The 18604-nt window shown below is 35.9% G+C and overlaps 1 protein-coding gene across 1 annotated transcript; it reads right to left on the bottom strand.

The window, feature by feature from the left end:
• Window positions 1-7636: 7636 nt before the first annotated feature.
• LOC108373077 (uncharacterized) lies at window positions 7637-18515 on the bottom strand. Its single transcript, XM_017628919.1, has 7 exons — window positions 18102-18515; window positions 11302-11423; window positions 10481-11230; window positions 10149-10361; window positions 9635-10048; window positions 9416-9578; window positions 7637-8141 (listed from the first exon to the last, which is right to left on the bottom strand). The coding sequence occupies exons 1-7, from the start codon at window positions 18385-18387 to the stop codon at window positions 7666-7668; spliced, it is 2424 nt and encodes an 807-aa protein (XP_017484408.1). The 5' UTR covers window positions 18388-18515; the 3' UTR covers window positions 7637-7665.
• Between the last annotated feature and the right edge of the window lie 89 nt (window positions 18516-18604).

Genomic DNA, 18604 nt, shown 5'->3' with positions numbered 1-18604 from the left:
GGGGGGGAGTTCCCACTGCTAAAACCGGGGGAAACTGTCCAGCAAGGGAGAGTCTTACGTCCGATAACTCTCCTTTCGTCGGCAGCGAAGACACTTGAGGCTTTGCTACTCCCACACTATGTGAACCATCTGACTGCGGCGAGGCATAAGCATGGGTTCCGTAAAGCGCACAGTACAACAACAGAACTTAACTTTACAAACTCCTAGATAACACGTTGCCTTAACCGAAACCGCCCCTGTGAGAGAACAGTCCTTGCAGCGTTGGATCTATCAAAGGCATTTGACACCCGAGCGGGTTGTGTAGCCACTACAACAGCAACAACAACTTAGAGAACTTATACCCAGAAAAAACTTTCCAATTTATTCTCTGTTTGGACTTCTTCAATAAAGAAGAGCTTATTCATAAAATGGAGTATGAAAGGTTTCACGATATGATTTCAAATTAAACAGTTTTTTATTAAGTTCCCAACCATTTTAGTTGAAATATATAAAAAGTATGCAATAAACATCGGGCTTGGTTAAGAATTCGAAAATGATTGGAAAACTAACATTTTTTCGAGTCCCTTTTTCTATAACGAATGTGCAATAGGTTGGTATTCAATTGGAGAACAAGGCCATTATCCAGCAAATGGAACTCGCGATATCCAGTGTATTTTCCCTTCGTTATGAATTCGAAATCCAATGAGAGAGTGTGATTGTCTTATATTCCCTTGGAGAATGAGCTAGATTTCACTATCTCTCTGGTTACTATGGTTTGCATTTTTTTTCGAAACGACCTGGAATATATTTCCAATATCCTATGAACGTTGGAAAACTAAGTNGAATGAGCTAGATTTCACTATCTCTCTGGTTACTATGGTTTGCATTTTTTTTCGAAACGACCTGGAATATATTTCCAATATCCTATGAACGTTGGAAAACTAAGTTTGGTTATGAGTTCGCTCTCAGTCCAATATGCATACTGGATATCGAAGGTAATTTTCGAACGTTGGCCAAAATGTTTATAGGGGTACAGTGGCTCCGCTGGCCTAGCCATCTAAAGCTCTGAAAGTATTTAACTCGGATCCCCCCGGTGGTAGTAGAGGAATAGCGATGGAAATACCAAGCGGGGAAGGAGGTCGCTTCACTTGGCATTTCCAATTGCGGTCAGTTGGCACAGAAGAGAAACGACTGGCATGCTTTGTTAAATTCCGCCAAAATAGCTTAGGCGGTTATAGCGCCAAATAAGAAAGAGCTAGCCAATGAAATATTCGGACTAAAATATTACACGATAGATGGCGCTGTGGCGGAGATATTTCTAAAATTCTTACACACTTTGAGAATGATAGATATCTAATATATTTTTGTTGAAGTATGTATGTATGTATGTATGTGCCAGGTTGCAGCCTAAAAAGATGGACAGGATCGAATTAAAATTTAGCAGAGTATTTCCATGACACCTAAGCCTATAATAGTGTGAAAAAGTGGGTGTGGCGCTTCTCGTAGGCCTCTGCTCTTATTTATTCGTAGATCGTGTAGATTTAAAACAGATTTAAAGGAAGTACGAAAACAGTGCAATTGGCGGCATTTAGCCACCTTCAACAGAATGTACCCGCTTGTTTCCTTTAATGAACAACTCCCATAGTCTACAGAGCTTCCTTAGGTCTCTCATGGCATGAAAATTCAGTAACTTCAATTCACCGTATGTATGTAAGTGCTTTCGTGACATTACTCTATAGAAAGTTTTACTCATTATACGCCAGGCGGTTGTGAGTTTTAACAATTACCAACCAAACAGCCAAAACCGAAGCAAACAATGTAAAGTATATGAAAATATTAAAGCTAATCCGCATTGCTTTTACATGTCGCATTAGCCATTTTCTCTTTTCCCATCTAATCTTGGTATTCAAAAAATTTTTGTGCGTGTTGCTGCAGCTGTTACCGTCCGTAGTCGGCCCAATTATTTACAACAACTTTACATACTTTATACTGCATTGACCACAATTTGCAACAGCACATGCTTAATAGCAGCCACAAACTTTATGCTGTTTGGCCATTTATTCTACTTTTTGTGCTTTGTGTGGTTGCTCTTCCCTGTAGCTACTAAACATCTTGCAGTGTCATTCTTGTATCGTTAATGGTCTTAGCTTCGCTATATATGCCCTTTGCATATGAGTTTCTATTCTTGTGGTAAAGCTGCGTTAGACTTTACTTTAAATACAACTTGGAGCACTTTACTATAGTAACTTCTAAAAAGTAACTTTGTCAGCAATGCCGCTTGCTTTGAACTATTATGCAGTTAAGCATGCAGATGCCATGTGCATACATATACTAGCATAGTTACTTTTAAATATGTGCCTTAATTGCTTATCGTTTACTCGTTGTCTACGGAGATGCCATCGCTGCGGTGACCAGATCTGTGGAAAACAATCGGAATAAAAAGACATATCATCTTTGTACACCTATTATATACGGTGACGGGAATGTAAATAGGGAAGATACATTTTGGCAAGTTTTGGCTACTTTTCTTTGTTTGAAATTTTTTTATTATATTTTTATGAAAATGAAAAAAGCATGTAAATCAAAATTTCAAAACATTGAATTTTATCAAATGCTGATAAAAAATGTTAAGATTTTAAACAGATTTTTTAGAATTTTTTTAAGTATGCCCATTCAATTCCAAGTACAAGTTCAAGGTAGCTTTGTAGTTTAGGCAATTTTTTTGTTCGCGCGCTTTCTTCCATACAAAGTATGCCAGATTGTAATGCCAAATGTGCGCAACTACGGTATGATGGTAATTATCTACTAGGTTGCGCAAGCTAGAACTTTTTTCTAGTGCAGTTAAGAAATAAAAAATACTTATGCTTTGTATTTTGATTTTTACGAATGCTTCCCCTGTTCGAAAATTATATAGAAAGTGAGCGACACCTTCCACAAAAAAAAATCCAAAAATCAACGGTAAGTCCTAGCTGCTTAAAATTTGCATTTTGAATTGAACGGGCTACAAAACTTAACACTCGGAATGTTTCTAAGAAATCTAATAAAAAAGCTTAAAATTTTGATGAAACTTTGTCGAATTTAGCTAATTTTTGTACAACGTTTGAAATTTTGACTCGCATGGTGTTTGTACTATATATTTTTTTTTAATTTCACTAAATTCATGAAAAAAAAACAAAACTTAACAAATAATTATAAAAACCTTAAAAATAACTCAATACCAGTACCAATTTGACAAAATAAAACATAACCAAAGATCATAGATAATAAGGGTGCTGCCTATGTTTACGTCTCCCTTATGTCCTACGTTCTTTGCGATAACGAAAGTGCTACCACGTTTGTAAGAAAAATTGTTTTTGAGACAGAGTACAGGGAGACTCTTTTTGAGTTAAAACGAAAACACTTATACTTCCGGACTTTTAAAACATATTCAGCGGGACAATTTTTTCATAATCGGTACTGTTCCGCCAAAATTGATACGAATGATCACGGTAGCCATCCGCAAAATAATGTGCAACGCATAACTCAACTTTAGCAGACGACTTATGTTGTGTTGTCCGCCACTACAGGACAGCTGTTTCTACTCTTCCATATATTTTGCAAGCTCTTCTTAGCGGCGATAATACATATGTACCAGACCAGAGGATATAAAACTTTCTACACACAATTCTAAGGTTTCATATTATGTAATTTTTATTGTTGACTACAAAGCACTATTTCATATTTATATGTAATATGGAATTACACTGATGTGCACTTCATTTTTAAATGTATTTCAAAGAGGGTCAACACTGCCTCCTGTTGGTTTGAAAACGAGCTTAATATCTGTAGAAATATGTAGTGCTTTAAAAATAATGAAAATGCTGTAAAAATATGCCGAAAAGTATTTGAAGTATACGAAAAGAGTTCTGTGAGTGAATGCCAGACCCAGGAGTGGTTTCCTCGATTCCGTCACTCTTTGGAAAAATCGATGAATTACGATTAAATAAGAGAAATTAACCCTTTCCGGTCAAATCCGTCCCTGACGAATATAAAATTTTTTCCTCTTAATCACAAGGTTCATAGAGCCGCATAATACAAAAAGTAAAGAAAATATATTCAAAAGTTGTTTTGGGTAGCTATTAGGGCTACCTCAAATTTGTGTCTTTAGTTGCAAAGGGCAAGGAAAAAGCCTTTACCCCTGATAATATGAAGGTTTCCAACGTTCCATATTTAAATTGGGCGCCACTTATATCAACTCACGTCGAGCGCACGTTATTACATTTAAGGGGTTTCTTCGCGAAAATCGAATAAAAATGCTGCAAAAAAACTTCAAAATACATCTTGTGGTTCAATGTTATACTACAACGCATGCAGAAAGCGCAGTTTTTTTTATCAATCCCAAAGCTGTGCTTCATGTGGTATGAGCAACTTTAGTGAAGAAATGAATTCAGTTTAGCATGGCCATGATAGTCGTATAAACAAGCTTATTGTATTTATGTTAGCATTCAAATTAGCCCAGTTTAAATCTGGCAATTAACCGAATTTTTTATCAAAGCCATGCAAACACTTTCACTTTTTTCAACCAAAATTAACCAAAAGTGCCTTAGATCATTTGCGCATTAGCTACACGACTTTTTTTTTTTTAATAAAACAGCCTATGAAGAGAGGATGAGGAATGATGAAAAATCAAAAAAAAAATATTGTATGCAAAAAAGTGCCAAACGCCGTCAACAAAAAAAAAAATATATATATATAAAAAATCAATGCGGTTTTTTAGCCGGTCGAAACTTGCATTTGTTTTACAAATATTTTATAAGCCTGTTAACAGCATACTCAAAAATTGTTTAAAAATTCTGGTTAAGAAGCTCGAAATTTCAAAAAAAGGTGTGGTATTTTTCTAAGTTATGTATAAAGTTTAAAAGTGTGGTTTATATAGTTTTTGTTAAAGCACGAACCATATGTTTATAAAAAAATATTGAAAAAACTTTAGATAAAAAATATGATAAATATTAAAAACGAAATACCATTCATCCATTTTGGATCGCCACTGTATATGTAGATACATTAGGGTGATCCCTGGTGATATGGAGAAAAATAAAAGTGCATAGATTCTCGGTTTCACCCCCTAGAAATGTGTGAATAGCCTTAAGACTGAGGTATGCAATCGAAAGAGATTTAGAGATGGCTCAAAGCGCTCAAAGTTTCCCATCTATTTCATATGGCGAAAAAACTATTTTTCGTAGAAATGGTAAAAAAAAACAATATTTTTCAATCCGTAAACCCTTTTTCTCTTTTGGTTCTTCTTCATTCATAATTAAAAAAAAATCATATGGCTAATGCATATATGTATGTTTATTCATGAGAGTGGAAATTGAATTTCAGCAACTGCAACTTTTGTTGTATTGCGGAACTTCTGTCTGTCTGACCTCAATACCAAGCAACCTAATCTCGTTTCATTGTGCTCATAAGGCAAACTAAATGTTGATAAAATGTTTATGTTTACGACGATGATGCTGTATAAGTAACATATTTGGGTTTTCCTTACATGCCTACTATCCTGCTCTATTTGTATTTAACTTGCACTTGCTTGCCATACCATGCTTTCCACTTTCGCCAACCACTTAGTCTACGCGCCGATGTGCGTCCATAAGTAGAGCAAAAAAACAACTGCCAAGCTATAAGTTTTATTTGTGCTCACATACATTTGCATATTCATTCACATACATACATATTTGTTATTTAAGTTGTGGCTGTTGCACAAATGTGGCATAAAATGCAACATTCTACCTCCAACTTGCTGCTTATTCACTTCTGCACTTAATGTTTACATTCATCTGTGAAGGTTGCACTTTTGCACATTTCTACTTCGCGCTATTCACTTTATTTTTTTTTTCATGTTATTATTTGCCATATTGTCACTCGCTTTGTTGACTGCACTTTTCAGCTGCAGGCAGAACTTTTTCAAAACATGGAAAGACAATACGCATGTATATATATAAATACGTTACACCTGATATAAAATTCTTTCTGTCTTTTTTTTTGATGGGTAACTTTTTATTGTTCCTACTCGCTGCTGCAAGTATTGTCCGTTTGTTTTCCTAGCTGCATTTTTTTTTTTAGGGGGAAGCATAAATAAATATATGAACATATGTATGTATGTATTAACTTTGAGTTGGTTTCGCGCTTGCTTTTTATCATTTTATTTATTTCATATTTTTTCCATTTTAATTTTTTATTTATTGAACTTTTTCGATGTTTATACTTTTTCATTTTTACTTAACTTTTCTCATATTTGCCTTATATATTCTTTTTGTCCTTATTCTCTACTTTTTTGCTGTTGTTGGTTGCTGCACTTTCTCAACTTAGCTGCCTGTTTCTAACGTCAAACTGGAGGGACGCTCCGTATGCTCTGTACTTAGAAACTTTTCCGTATTCCTGGCATATTTCTCTACCTCTTTAGTTACTTTACAATTCCATTCAGCTGCAATTCAGAAGCAATACGAGTGTGTGATTGAAATATAAGTACTCTAATAGGTACAGTGTTAAAGCGTGCAAAGTAAATGGGTCTTAAATCTTCTCAATGTTCTTCAGTCCCAATAGGGACGAGGAGTTCTTTTTATGGCAAACCATTCAAGATCAGGAAGATATACCCTTTAAAAAGTAAATTTCAAGGCCTTCTTTGCAGAAAACTGCCGTCTGCATTGGGTTAAGTGTGGCCTATCCCCTTCTATGACCTTGTAACTACAATATTGGCTCGATGCGTCATGAATGCCAATAAAATTCCTTATAAGGAAACTGAATAGCACACATGAGCGTTTGGCTAAATTAGTCTTGTTTTGTGAATATTTTTCAAATGAAGTCATTGATACAAGTACCTAGCGTGTTTTCTTGCTTGAAAGGATGTGGTCTAATCTTTCCGTACCTACGATCCCATAGTGGTAATATCGTGTTCCTTGCTGCCAAGTGTTGGATGGTGTCCAAGCAAGTCCTTGACGAGCCTGATCGTTTTATTAGAAAGGACCCCTATGGCCACCTGGCTATCTGAAAAGATAACTAAAAACGCGCCTTTTTAACCCTTCTCTAGGTTCAGTTTGTCACAAATTGAGATTTCTAGTACCTCGGTCTAAAAGATCATAAACTAAGAAACCATTGCAGTAGAAGGGTTTGGCGCCAAGTCCAAAGACACCCGCAACTTCTCTGCCATCCATCTTTGATCCGTATGTGTACCAGTGTACATATCTGGGATCTAGTTCTGGTAAACCATTTGACCAGACATCTCGGCCTAGAATTTTGACCTGAAATTTTCTTTCAAAGCAGATGTCCTTGCCTTACCAAAAACTCATTTTAATAATGAAGCTTTGCCCTTTTTTATATATTTAATTTCAAATTTTTGGACAGGTGAAAAGTCCCGTCAAAATTATTACTTCTGGATAACAGTGAATATAGATGCACTTTTATATAACTCCTTACTTTTTAGACAGATGGCAACTTTATTAATTTTTTTTACCGAAAGCTGTGAACTAAGTCCTCAAAATGGTGATGCAATCATTAAACTTCTTTCTGTAACACAAAAATACCTACTTAAAAAAATTTAAATTTAGATTAAAACAATTCAGTTTAAATACCATAACATTTATTGAAAAAAATTTCATAAACAATTTTATTCAACCTAAAATAACGTAATAAATATAATTTCTCTCCTCTCGCTCAATTTCGCATTGTTAAAGAGACCATCAACGAAACCAAATTCGCATTTCTCGCTTCCCATGGCACAGTCATATCATAGAAAAATCGCTGAATAAATGTCCACACATTCTCACACATAGTGGGATACTTCAAACCGCAGGTGTGATAAATCTTGTAACATAAATCGAGTGCTTGCAAAAATGATTGCATGCAATAGAAATGATTTTCCAATGCCACATAGATTTTCGAAATGGTGCATTCATTGGGCATAATGACCACCAAGAATGGCTGCGTGGTGCGATTCACTGGCCCATATTTGCGATTATATAAATCCAAGCGGGATTCATAGGACTCAAGCGAATTGAGACGCATTACAAAAGAATCGATACTGTCAGTCAGATTGGCGCGTATGCTCAGCTTGCCATAGTGATCCTTAAAGCGGCTCGTACAAGGCAGTAGAGCGGTCAGACCAACGGCGTAGACGAAGTCCTTTTCATCTGAAAAAGAGAGAAATTAAGAAGCTGATTGCAAGTTGTAGGTAGAAATAGATTTTCGTAGTTGTAAAGATTTGTTTTGTTTGATTTGTAGTGTTTGCTTTAAATTGTTTAAAATTTAAAATTAAATAGGATGTTTCGCCTTTCTTGGCGTTTTCCCGAGACATTTCAATCTTTTTTTGGATTTTTTCGAGGCAGTTCGTTTTTTCGGATTTTTTATTTAATTTTTTTTTATAAAATTTTTCTTTTTCGATACCTTCGTAAACCCATTAGAGGTTTTCCGAGACTGTGTCCGGATTTTGTCGGAATTTTTTGCTAACGTTCGCTGTTATTTTTTCTGATATTTCCAAGACATTCGGAAACTTGTGTGTCTTACTTTTCGCGATATTTCGAAAATGTTGAATTTTGTGTTAAACTTTGTGTATTTTCGTTTCTTTTTCGGGATTTTTTTTCGATATTTTTCGGTATTTCTTCTCGCGCTCTTGCGATTTTTCGAGAACCAAGGTCCAAATAATCCCTTAAAAATATTCTAGCGGCTTAATACAATAGTAATCCCGAATTAGTACCTAAAATCCCGAATTAGTTACAAATTCCGAATGACTCTCGATAATCCCCAAAAAATCCCTAAACCCCGAATAAGCTCCGAGAATCCTCCGACAATCCCATAAAAAATGCTATCCGCTGTATGCAATAGTAAGCCCGAGTTAGTAATCAAAATCCGGAGTTAGTTATAAATTCCGACTGGCTTCCTATATTCCCCAAACATTCCCTAAAACCTCGAAGAAGTCGAAAATCGCAAATTAGGTGCGATAATCCCGAATTGGTTCGAAAATACTTAATTAGGCCTGAAACAGGGCAAAGTACCGAAAAATCCTATGAAATCTCATCAAAAAATGAATGACTCCCGTTAATCGCTAAATAGTCCATAAAACCTTGAATAAGCCCCTAGAATCCTAAATTAGTTCAGACAACCCCGAATTAATCTCAACGAGTCTGAAACCTCAAAAGTCCCGAAAAATCTCGGAAAGCTATTGAACACTGCTAGAGGCTGCATACAATAGTAATCCCGAACTAGTATTTAAAATCCCGAATTACTCCCGATAATCCCAAAATAGTACCTAAAATCTCGAATTAGTCCGGAAAATCCGAAAAATCCCGGACAACCCTTGAAACATGTTAGACGCTCACGAAAAATTTCTATAATAGCGAAATCACTCCGGGAATAGACAGAATATGTAGTATCGAAAAGGGCTCAAACCGTCCCATTGTCTACTCACCTTTGCTTGCCATGCCCATTTTACAATATTTGTAGAGTTTTTTTAAATCATCCTGATTGAGTTTCTTATCAAACTGCGACGTTACTTTCCTTATATACTCATCCCATTTGGCAATCAATAGGTTTTCCTTTTCCGGGTAAACATGACGAAAGTCGATCTTATACTGCAAAAAGAAAACATTTCAAATAATGCCTTAAACAAAATCACCTCCGTACATACCAACTCTGCTGCACGTGGATCACCCAACTTGGACCAATTGGTCAGCAGATCCGCCAAGCCGCTCTGCTGCAATTCCTTCTGCCGCAGTGCCCACGTTTGTATCCACTTATCGCAAACTTCCTCCCAACTAAAATGATCTGTGGTGAGTAGCTGCTTTAAAGCCAGCGCAGTCATCTCATCAACGCGTGGCACCTGACCCGGCAAGTCTGGTGGATACGTAGACATGGTGTCGTCATCATCCATTAGATTGCTGCTACTGCTCATTTGTTGCGTCATATCAACGTCATAGGTGCTGCAGTCCTCATCATCACTGAGGCGTATCATACGACGACGCTTGACATTCTCATTGGAGTAGCGTTGATAGAGGCGCCCCAGTGGGTTGCCCTTGCCGCCACGGTAGATAAAGTAGTAATCCTGCAGGCATAGCGGAAATGAGAGAAGTGAAACATTTCAGCATAAATTAGGTTTTTGCACACTCCACACAATAGCACATCACACAGCCACGGGTACTTACCGCTGCGGCCTGCTCATTGGGAAATAGCGTTATGATGTCACTCAAAATTGCACGCAGATCCTTTGGGCACAGCGTCTCCCCCTGACGCATCACATCGGCGACAATGAGGCGTACAATTTCATTGCGCTGATGATTCTCAAGGTAGCCATTTTTGTTGTAAAATTGGTTGATGCGTTGGCCGATATGTGAGCTCTGCAGCACCTTCACCGTGTCCTACAAGAACACATGTAAAATTAATGCAGTCACAAAAGCAGAATGCACAAATCAAAAAGCAAAGCACATGAAATACGAGTATCATCTCAAAGCCAGCTCGTCCCTTTCTATCCACCTACCACTTTGGCACAGTTCATAATCAATGGCCCCTTAGGTGAATAGCCCATTCCGCTGCTCCCACCATGCCCTAATTCCGCAACATTGTTGCTGCTGCTGTTGCCGCTCACATTTGCAACTCTGCTCCCACTTGCACTTGCATTACTACTACCCTCGCCGGCGACACCTCCAATCGTCAACATAAAATTCTGCTCGGCATTTATGGTTTTTGTCGAAGCTCTTGTCGCCATTGTCGCTGCGATTGCTGTCGTTGTTGGTGTTACGGTTGTTGTTGGCGTGTTTATCGTTGCCATTGAGTGTCGTTTTGGTGCTTTGGCCGATTGCGGCATAAAGCTGAATGCGCCGCGTGAATCTAATGTCGGCTCTAACACAACGGCAGGCATATTATTACTCATGCGCGCGGTTGTGCCACTTACGCCCGGCAGCATACTCAGGAAATCCTCAGCTGGTGCCATGTTGCGTTTGATAATGGTCGCCGATCCTGTTGTTGGTGTGGTTGTTATCCCCGCAGGGACGGAAGAACCGACAACATTGCTGGGTGTGACAGTTGGAGTTGCTATGGCATTGTTGGTGGTCGCATTGGCTGTGACTGTTTGCAAGCTATTCGGTGTAGCTTGTAGTTGTTGTAGTGATTGTACGGATATTGCGGGTGCTACAATTGAAGTGGGCGTTCTTTTGGTTGCTACATTTGTGGGCGCCACCAGCTGTTGGGCGGCTGTCAAAATCGGTTTATTGTTGTCTATTGTAGGAAACTGTTGGAGAGAGAAAAAAAACACAAGAAAATTTTTTCTTCGAATTCTGATAGCGTTAATTTCGGATTCACCTTTTCATTTCGCCAGGCGAAGAGTTTTTCTCGAAACTCGGCTCGATAGCCAAGGTGTCGTATGGCAGCATTTATGTCGTCAACGGTTAGATACTTTAAGCTGCGAAAAGTGATGTCGTTCACTACAAAAATGAACGGGAAAATGAGTTATTCTCAAAATATGTATATATTGTTGTATGTGGGTGCTGAACTTTATAGGATACCCGAGTATATTGATATAAATAAATTAAGCTTTTTGTAGATTACTGGGTATACAAAGGCGATTCTTCCACATTTTAACCACAGAAATGTAATAATAAATCTTTAATATTTACTTTAAAAATAAAGTTATATATATTATAAAGCTTTCTCTTTATCTTTCTTATCGAATCGGTAAAAACGAAGTTCCATAGATACGAATTTCACTTTGCAAATATTGCAACAGCACAGTTACGACGGGTATTGAAAAAATGGAGAAGACTCGACCATTTTAAACAATAGAAAATAAGAATTTTCTCGGAAAACGCCAACGGAAATGATTATGGCAATGGGTAATGTAATGGTAATGGTAATGGTTAAATTAATGGTTATGGTAATGGAAATGTGGTAGTGGTAATTTACATGCCAAATTTTCTGATAAAGGTATTGGTAATCATCGTAATTGTAATGGTATGGGCAGCAGTAATGATAATAGCAGTATCTAAGGTAATGGTAATGGCAATGGCAATGGCAATGGTAATGGTAATGGTTATATTAATGATAATGGTAATGGTAATGTTAATTTTAAAGGTAATGGTTATGGTAATGGCAATGACGATGCTAAAGGTAATTGTAATTTCAGCTGTGCGCATTTGTGAGCCAAACGAAAACCTGTAAATACTTATATTACGAGATACATATTAATGTACATACATACATATTTATAAATTAATTTGAGTGGTACTTAATATTTAAATTTCCAGTCTTTTCCTTAAACGTGAAAACCCACATTTCTTAAATATAGTTAACTATGTATATTTTCTTGGAAATGTTCGATTATTTTTTCACATAAAAACTGGGGGAAGTTCACGTATCTTGTCCTATAATTGCTCCAAATTTAAGGGGTTGTTCGCATAAATACACTACTGTAACAAAGTATTGGCACAGAAAATTGTTCCCAATATATGCAACAATTTTTATTCTAATAATCTTCCACCAATTTTGTATAAAAATATGGTTCATCCTACAACAAAAAAACATAAAAATTTTGCTCCTAAACTTTGTGTAAAACTCGCGCAAATTCATGAAATTTCCATGCAAATTTTCAACTTTTTAATCATATTTTTTTAGAATTTTGTTGAGTATGCAATTTCAGAGTTAGTCAAAATTCGCATTGATTTTTGAGAATTCTTTTTGTTGAAGGTGTTTTGCATTTTTTTCATGTAAAGTATTTTCGAAAAAAAATGTTGTGTGGAAGAGACTGCGGAAAAAAAAAAATGCCAAATATCAGCGGTAATTCCCAGCTACTTAGAACTTGTACTTTATCATAATTATCATCATAATAGATTGTGCTACCAATCTGCGTACTCAAGAAATTCTAATAAACCTGATTAAAAAGTTAAAAATTTGTATGAAAACTTGCTCAATTTTCGCGAGTTTTGCACAAAGTTTAGGAATTATATTTTTATGGTGTTTGTTGTAGAATGAACCATATTTTTAAAAAAAATTCTGGGGAAATATATTAGAATAAAAATGGTTGCATATATTGTGAAAAATTAGCTGTGCCAATACTTTGTTCCGGCAGTGTACTCTCTTTCGCATAACTCTGCATAACGACTTCTCACGTACTGAATTTCTCTCGTGCAATAGATTCGAAAAACCAGTTCTGCTCGAGAACAAAATGTAATGTCAACAACGTTCGCGCAAAAGCACCAATTGGGAACAAAATTATTGAGAGCAGTTTGATATGGAACGAAAAGAGAACTTAATTTTCGTTAACGTTTCCATAAAGAACAAAATGCGAACTAAAGATTTGAAAACTTACCATTTAAAATGAGGTTTGCGTCTGCATATTGGGATGAAAAATTATATCAGTGAGAACCCTGATGGACTTAGCGGACTTATCTAATGCAACAATAAGCGATATGAATAAGTTTATAAGCGGATCAAAGTGGTTTGTTTGAACTGCACAAATGCTTGACAGATAGGACAAAATGGTGCTACTATGCGCTAATTGAATCCTGAGGATAACTTGTGAGGCACTACAACCAATCAACCAACCCTGATGATTAATTTTAAGCCATAAGAAATCTGGATCATTTCAACTACCAGATCGTTTATCATTAGGGTGAATTGTCTATTTACAGAGCGATTTTTCATTTTCTATGCAAGAAAAGTTCGTGTCTTAAGTCTTTCGTTTACTTAATTTGCATCTTGCATCTTTCAGTTCTTTTTTATTAATTTTAATATTCAATAATTTCAAACTTATGCAGCGCTATGGGAAGAATGTTGCTCTCGCTTCCATTCTTTGCAACTATCTCAAAGATGATTTGTTCCCGTTTCGTTCTATGTAAGAACTTTAGTTCCTTAATTGAAAGAACCTTCGACTTTTGTTATTTGCCAAAAATTTCCGGAGACTTTTGTTCGCATTCTGTTCTCTTAACAATCTTCTTGAAAGTATTATTCGCATTTTGTTCACCTTGGAGTTTGTTCTTATATGCTTGCTGTTGAGAATATTCTCGATCGTACCTTTTGCTCTCGGTCCCTGATTTTAACAAATATAAAAATAGTCATTTAAACATCGAAGCAGTCACATGCCGAGAACTGGCATATCTGCGGTTTGTCCAGTGGTTTGGTGGTCTCATAACGATGTCTCTGATGCATCCATATGTATTTTATTGCACACTTTAACATCATTNGTACATATAAACGCGCTCTTTTTTAGTTTTTTAAGTAAAATTTTTTGCTGCTGTTTGGATTTTCGCTTTTCTGCATACATTTGTACATCCATATGCATATTTGCTTGTATGTACATTTGTATGAATAAATTCTTGGGATAGGCCTATGGAACAAAAACTTCAGTTATACAGAATATTAGATAGAAAAAAACTGCAAAAGGTAGATATTTTGGAAAACATAAATGAAAGTACATATCGTCACCTGAAATGCAAAAAGACTAACAACACCGTAAATGAAATGGAAAAAGTCGTGACTAATATTTTAAAATTTTTCATAAAATGATGTGGGGAGTTGTAATACGATGAAATCCATCATATAAATCAAAAAGTGAATTGTGAACTTTTTATTAGTTATGACTGTTTGTATTTCAACGGTGATGCTTGTTAACTTTTTTTTGCATTTCAGGTGACGATATGTACCCTGCAGGAAAAAATTATCAATTGGTCACTTGTAGTTAGGTTCTTTGTGGGATTTATATAATATATATAACTTGCAGTTAGCTACAAAAAGCTAACTTGAAACTAGTTGACAACTGCATTACTTGAGATTGTTTTCTTTAAACGCGTTTCTGTTTAAATACCCTGTACTTCGCAAATACTTTTTCGAATTGAGGAGAACTAAAAAGAAAATCGAAATTTCATATCATCATTTTGAAGTTAAGTCTGACGGAGTTCGAATATGGGACCACCTACAGCAGGATATGGAAACAAATATAACATGTAATAAAAATAAAAAATAAAAAAATGTATAAATATTTTGTTTTTTCCAAGAGATATTTTTGTCCAAAAGTAGTTAGTTACAACAAATGCAGAGGTAACCACCCTTGACTAATGCAGAGGTAACCACCCTTGACTATTTCGCGGTCATCGCCATACGAATATAGTTAGCTTTCGAAAAAAAAAAAAATATACAGATAATAGTGACCTTTAGCTCCTTCCTTATCAACTTAAAGTTAGCTTATAGTTAGATACATTTCCTGCAGAGTACACACGTATACTTATGTGAGTGAATGTATATGCAGATACAGTGAAACCTCCTACAACCGGACACTTAAGGTTCCACAGTTTTTGTCCGCCTACGGGGAGTGTCCGGTTATGGGACTTGAACCACAAAACTGAAAGTAAACTTTTACATTTTTTTACTTAAGGACTGCTTTTAATAGATATGAAGTTAACGTTTTATATCGATCTTAGGCTGGTACTAAGACTTTAAGCCTATGCTAACTAATGTAAATATGTATATATTCTTCTGAAAAAAAGAAAAAAAAATGGCAGACGATATGTTGAAAATCGAGCGGACTAGCTTCAACCTTATTGCTCAGGGTATTTTGTATTCGCTGATTGCAAAGACAAACTTGGAATTATAAAAGTTAAAATTTTGTATCCAATATGGCGGAAATATTTTCTTTTTAATTTGTTTTATTTATTTGAAATTTGTTTTGTGGTTGTTTTTGAGGTGACAAATGGTAAATTTAGTATCATGTTTTATAAATTCAGAAGGCCTGTTGAATGTCACTTCACATCAGTAAACTCCCATAAAATTCGCTCTTTAAATAAGCCGAAATTAATCCTTAACCTGATGGTTCCTTTTAGTAATTTATTTAACAATATTCAGTTCCACAAGGTCATTCTCTTCAGCTTCCGATTCAGTAGCAGAAGTTCAGCGGACTTATAAAAATATGTTTCGTTAAGTTTAAGTTTTGTTATTGCTGCTTGTGATAGTATTCAATTGTTTTGGTGTTGCGTGACATATTGGACAAGGTTGCATTGATTTTGTCTCAGTGATGGCGTAGAGCATTTTTCCATTGATTAATGTCATACATAATTACTGATATATGCATGTAATTCGCACGTTTTCAAGCACTTCCGTGTGTAATTGCAGATTCTTTATTTCATCCTCAAATCTTCAACTTTATCTGCTGAAATTTAGATATGTTCTCCTGCCGGTCTACAATTTTCCTTAGTATCCCTAACATCAGCATAAGTTAGCCAAATATCATTTTCTATGTTATAGCTGATTTTAAATTTCAGAGGTGTACGGCTCCTAGTCCAAATTTATTTATATTTACCTTATAGTAAGTAGTTGTGTTAGTATGGTATCCACACAAAATCAGCGTGGTGTGACCGATGCTCCTCCTGCTTTTACCTGTTCTTAAATTTCATAGTGATGAGTCCGTTTAAAACCAATTATGAACGACTTAAAGTCAAATGCCGCATATTTGCGTATAATAGTACTAAAATATATAGAATTAGAAATAAAATGACGAAAAAACCATTTCGATTGTAAGCTTATTCCAGGTATAATATGTAACTTAAGTCCTTGTGCCAGAGAGCTATGTTTTCAGATTTGAGTTGAGTTGTGTCCCACGATGCTAATTTACAACTTACAACTCAACTATCTTCCAAGCTGTGAATCATAATACGTGGGGCATTCATACATTATTCTTAATTTTTTTTTTAAACTACTTCTGTTTATCTGTACATCGTAAAAAAAAATGTGTGAATCAAATTCCATACTTGACTTTTGGCCACTTTTTACTGAACTTTGGCGATGTGTGCGTTGTCCGCAGATAAGGCTCTCGTGTCCATTTATGAGAGGTATTTTTTTATGTTTACTTTCCATTTTTGTTCAGTGATATTTTTTATTCGTCCATTTCTGAGACGTCCAATTCCTTATACAAGAGATGATGAGACCAGAAAAATCAAATACTTTTGGAGTGTCCGGTTTATGTAGGGCAAATTGTTCTAGTAACGCCACATGAAACTTGGCTCTAGGACTTCTATCCGATTGTGAGAGGTGTCCGCTCATTGCAGTTGTCCGCAATTAAAGGTTTCACTTTATATGTATATACATATGTAAACATGTAGCACCTATGCATAGGACTGCGTGCATTGCATCTACTCTTGTTGCTACTTGCATTTAAGTATAAATAAGTACATATACATATGTATATACAAATATATCTTCTATACATATGCATTAGGGTGATGGACTCGGCTTTTCGAAACCGGTTTCCACCGGTTTTTTCTGGAATGCGTAGGTTTTTTTTTTTTAACTTTATTTTTGTAATACCAAACAAACAGATTTTTTGATCGAACAAACTGTTTTTTTTTTCATTTCATACAAATCTTGACCCCTTAATAAAATTTTTGAGTTTTTCGAAGTTTTCGGAGCTTTTACAGTTTAGTGAAACCCCTAAATGGTTTTACATTTATATCCTAGGCTATTTGGGGATGGAACAGTATATCATATTTCAGTCAAATGAATGAATGTTTGGCGCTTAAGCGTTTTCAGCAGGTTCAGCCGAGCTTCTCTTCTAATTTGAATTTTGCTGCCTGATGTTGTGAAACAAATGGGGAGATCTACACCTTTACTGTACCTCATTAGACGCTTTTTATGGCAGAAGTATACTCGGAGGTATTCCCTTTTACATCATACCCTCAACCCCTGCTACTACAGTAGAAGATATCACAGGGGTCAAAGTTAAATTACCCTGTGAAGAAGTCTTAACCGACTCCAATCGAGACCAAAATTTATATGTGATATCTTCGACTTTGCGAGTATCGATTTTGGGTATTAAATGAAAAAAAAATTTGTATTTTTTGAGTCTCTATGGAGGAATGGCAAGTTTGACCTCTGTGCGACACGCCTTAACCAACTACAATCGGGACTAAAATTTATATGTGATATCTGTGACCGCGGTATTACCGATTGAGGGTTGAAACTGTAAAAAATTCGTTAATTTGATTTTAAAGACCACCCTATTGTAGATATACATATTAATTTATATTTCGGCTTCTTGTGGATAACTACTTGTGTATATGTGTGAAAATACTTACATACCCTTTCTTATGGCTTTACTAACTTAGTTACAGAAAACTTACACTTCAATGTTGTGAAAAGTATTTCCAAATCGAACTCTTTCAACAATTTCATTAAGCTCGTGTCATCGCTATCACCATCGACTTGCATTCCTTGAACGCCATATTGTGAACGCCCCGTTTCCAGCTGTGCAGCGCTGTGTTGCACGCCAATGTTGCAGCAGGATGGCTTTGTGTTATAAACACCGCTCTGCGAACTTTGTGAATTCTGTGTATCTCCATCACCCGTATAATTCGCAATGTAATCGAAATCGACTTCTGTTTTTACAACAATCTCGGGCGTGGTCATTTCACCCAAAAATGCCTTAATAGAATCTAAAACACTATTTCTGTGAAAAATCAATAAACCGTTGCCTGTGCAGAAAAAAAGCAAATCACTTCTATTTAACGGTAAAATACAGCATGTACCGCTCGAAAGCCAAAGTACGACTGACTCAGGCCAGTGTATCGATTGTCGTCGCTCTGCCGTTAATACATATGTACACACATACATACAGACAAATTCA

The sequence above is a fragment of the Rhagoletis zephyria genome, unplaced genomic scaffold (assembly GCF_001687245.7).
Source record: "Rhagoletis zephyria isolate East Lansing unplaced genomic scaffold, Rhagoletis_zephyria_1.1 Rzeph_scaffold_06333, whole genome shotgun sequence".
Lineage (NCBI taxonomy): Eukaryota > Metazoa > Arthropoda > Insecta > Diptera > Tephritidae > Rhagoletis > Rhagoletis zephyria.
This window is presented reverse-complemented; position numbering and strand designations above follow the sequence as displayed.

Coding starts and splice junctions, on each gene's coding strand:
- LOC108373077 (XM_017628919.1), bottom strand. CDS start 18,387: ATGACCACGCCCGAGATTGTTGTAAAAACAGAAGTCGATTTCGATTAC. Junction 11,424..18,101: donor ACTTTTCACAACATTGAAGT/GTAAGTTTTCTG, acceptor TCATTTTTGTAG/TGAACGACATCACTTTTCGC. Junction 9,579..9,634: donor ATCCACGTGCAGCAGAGTTG/GTATGTACGGAG, acceptor TTCTTTTTGCAG/TATAAGATCGACTTTCGTCA.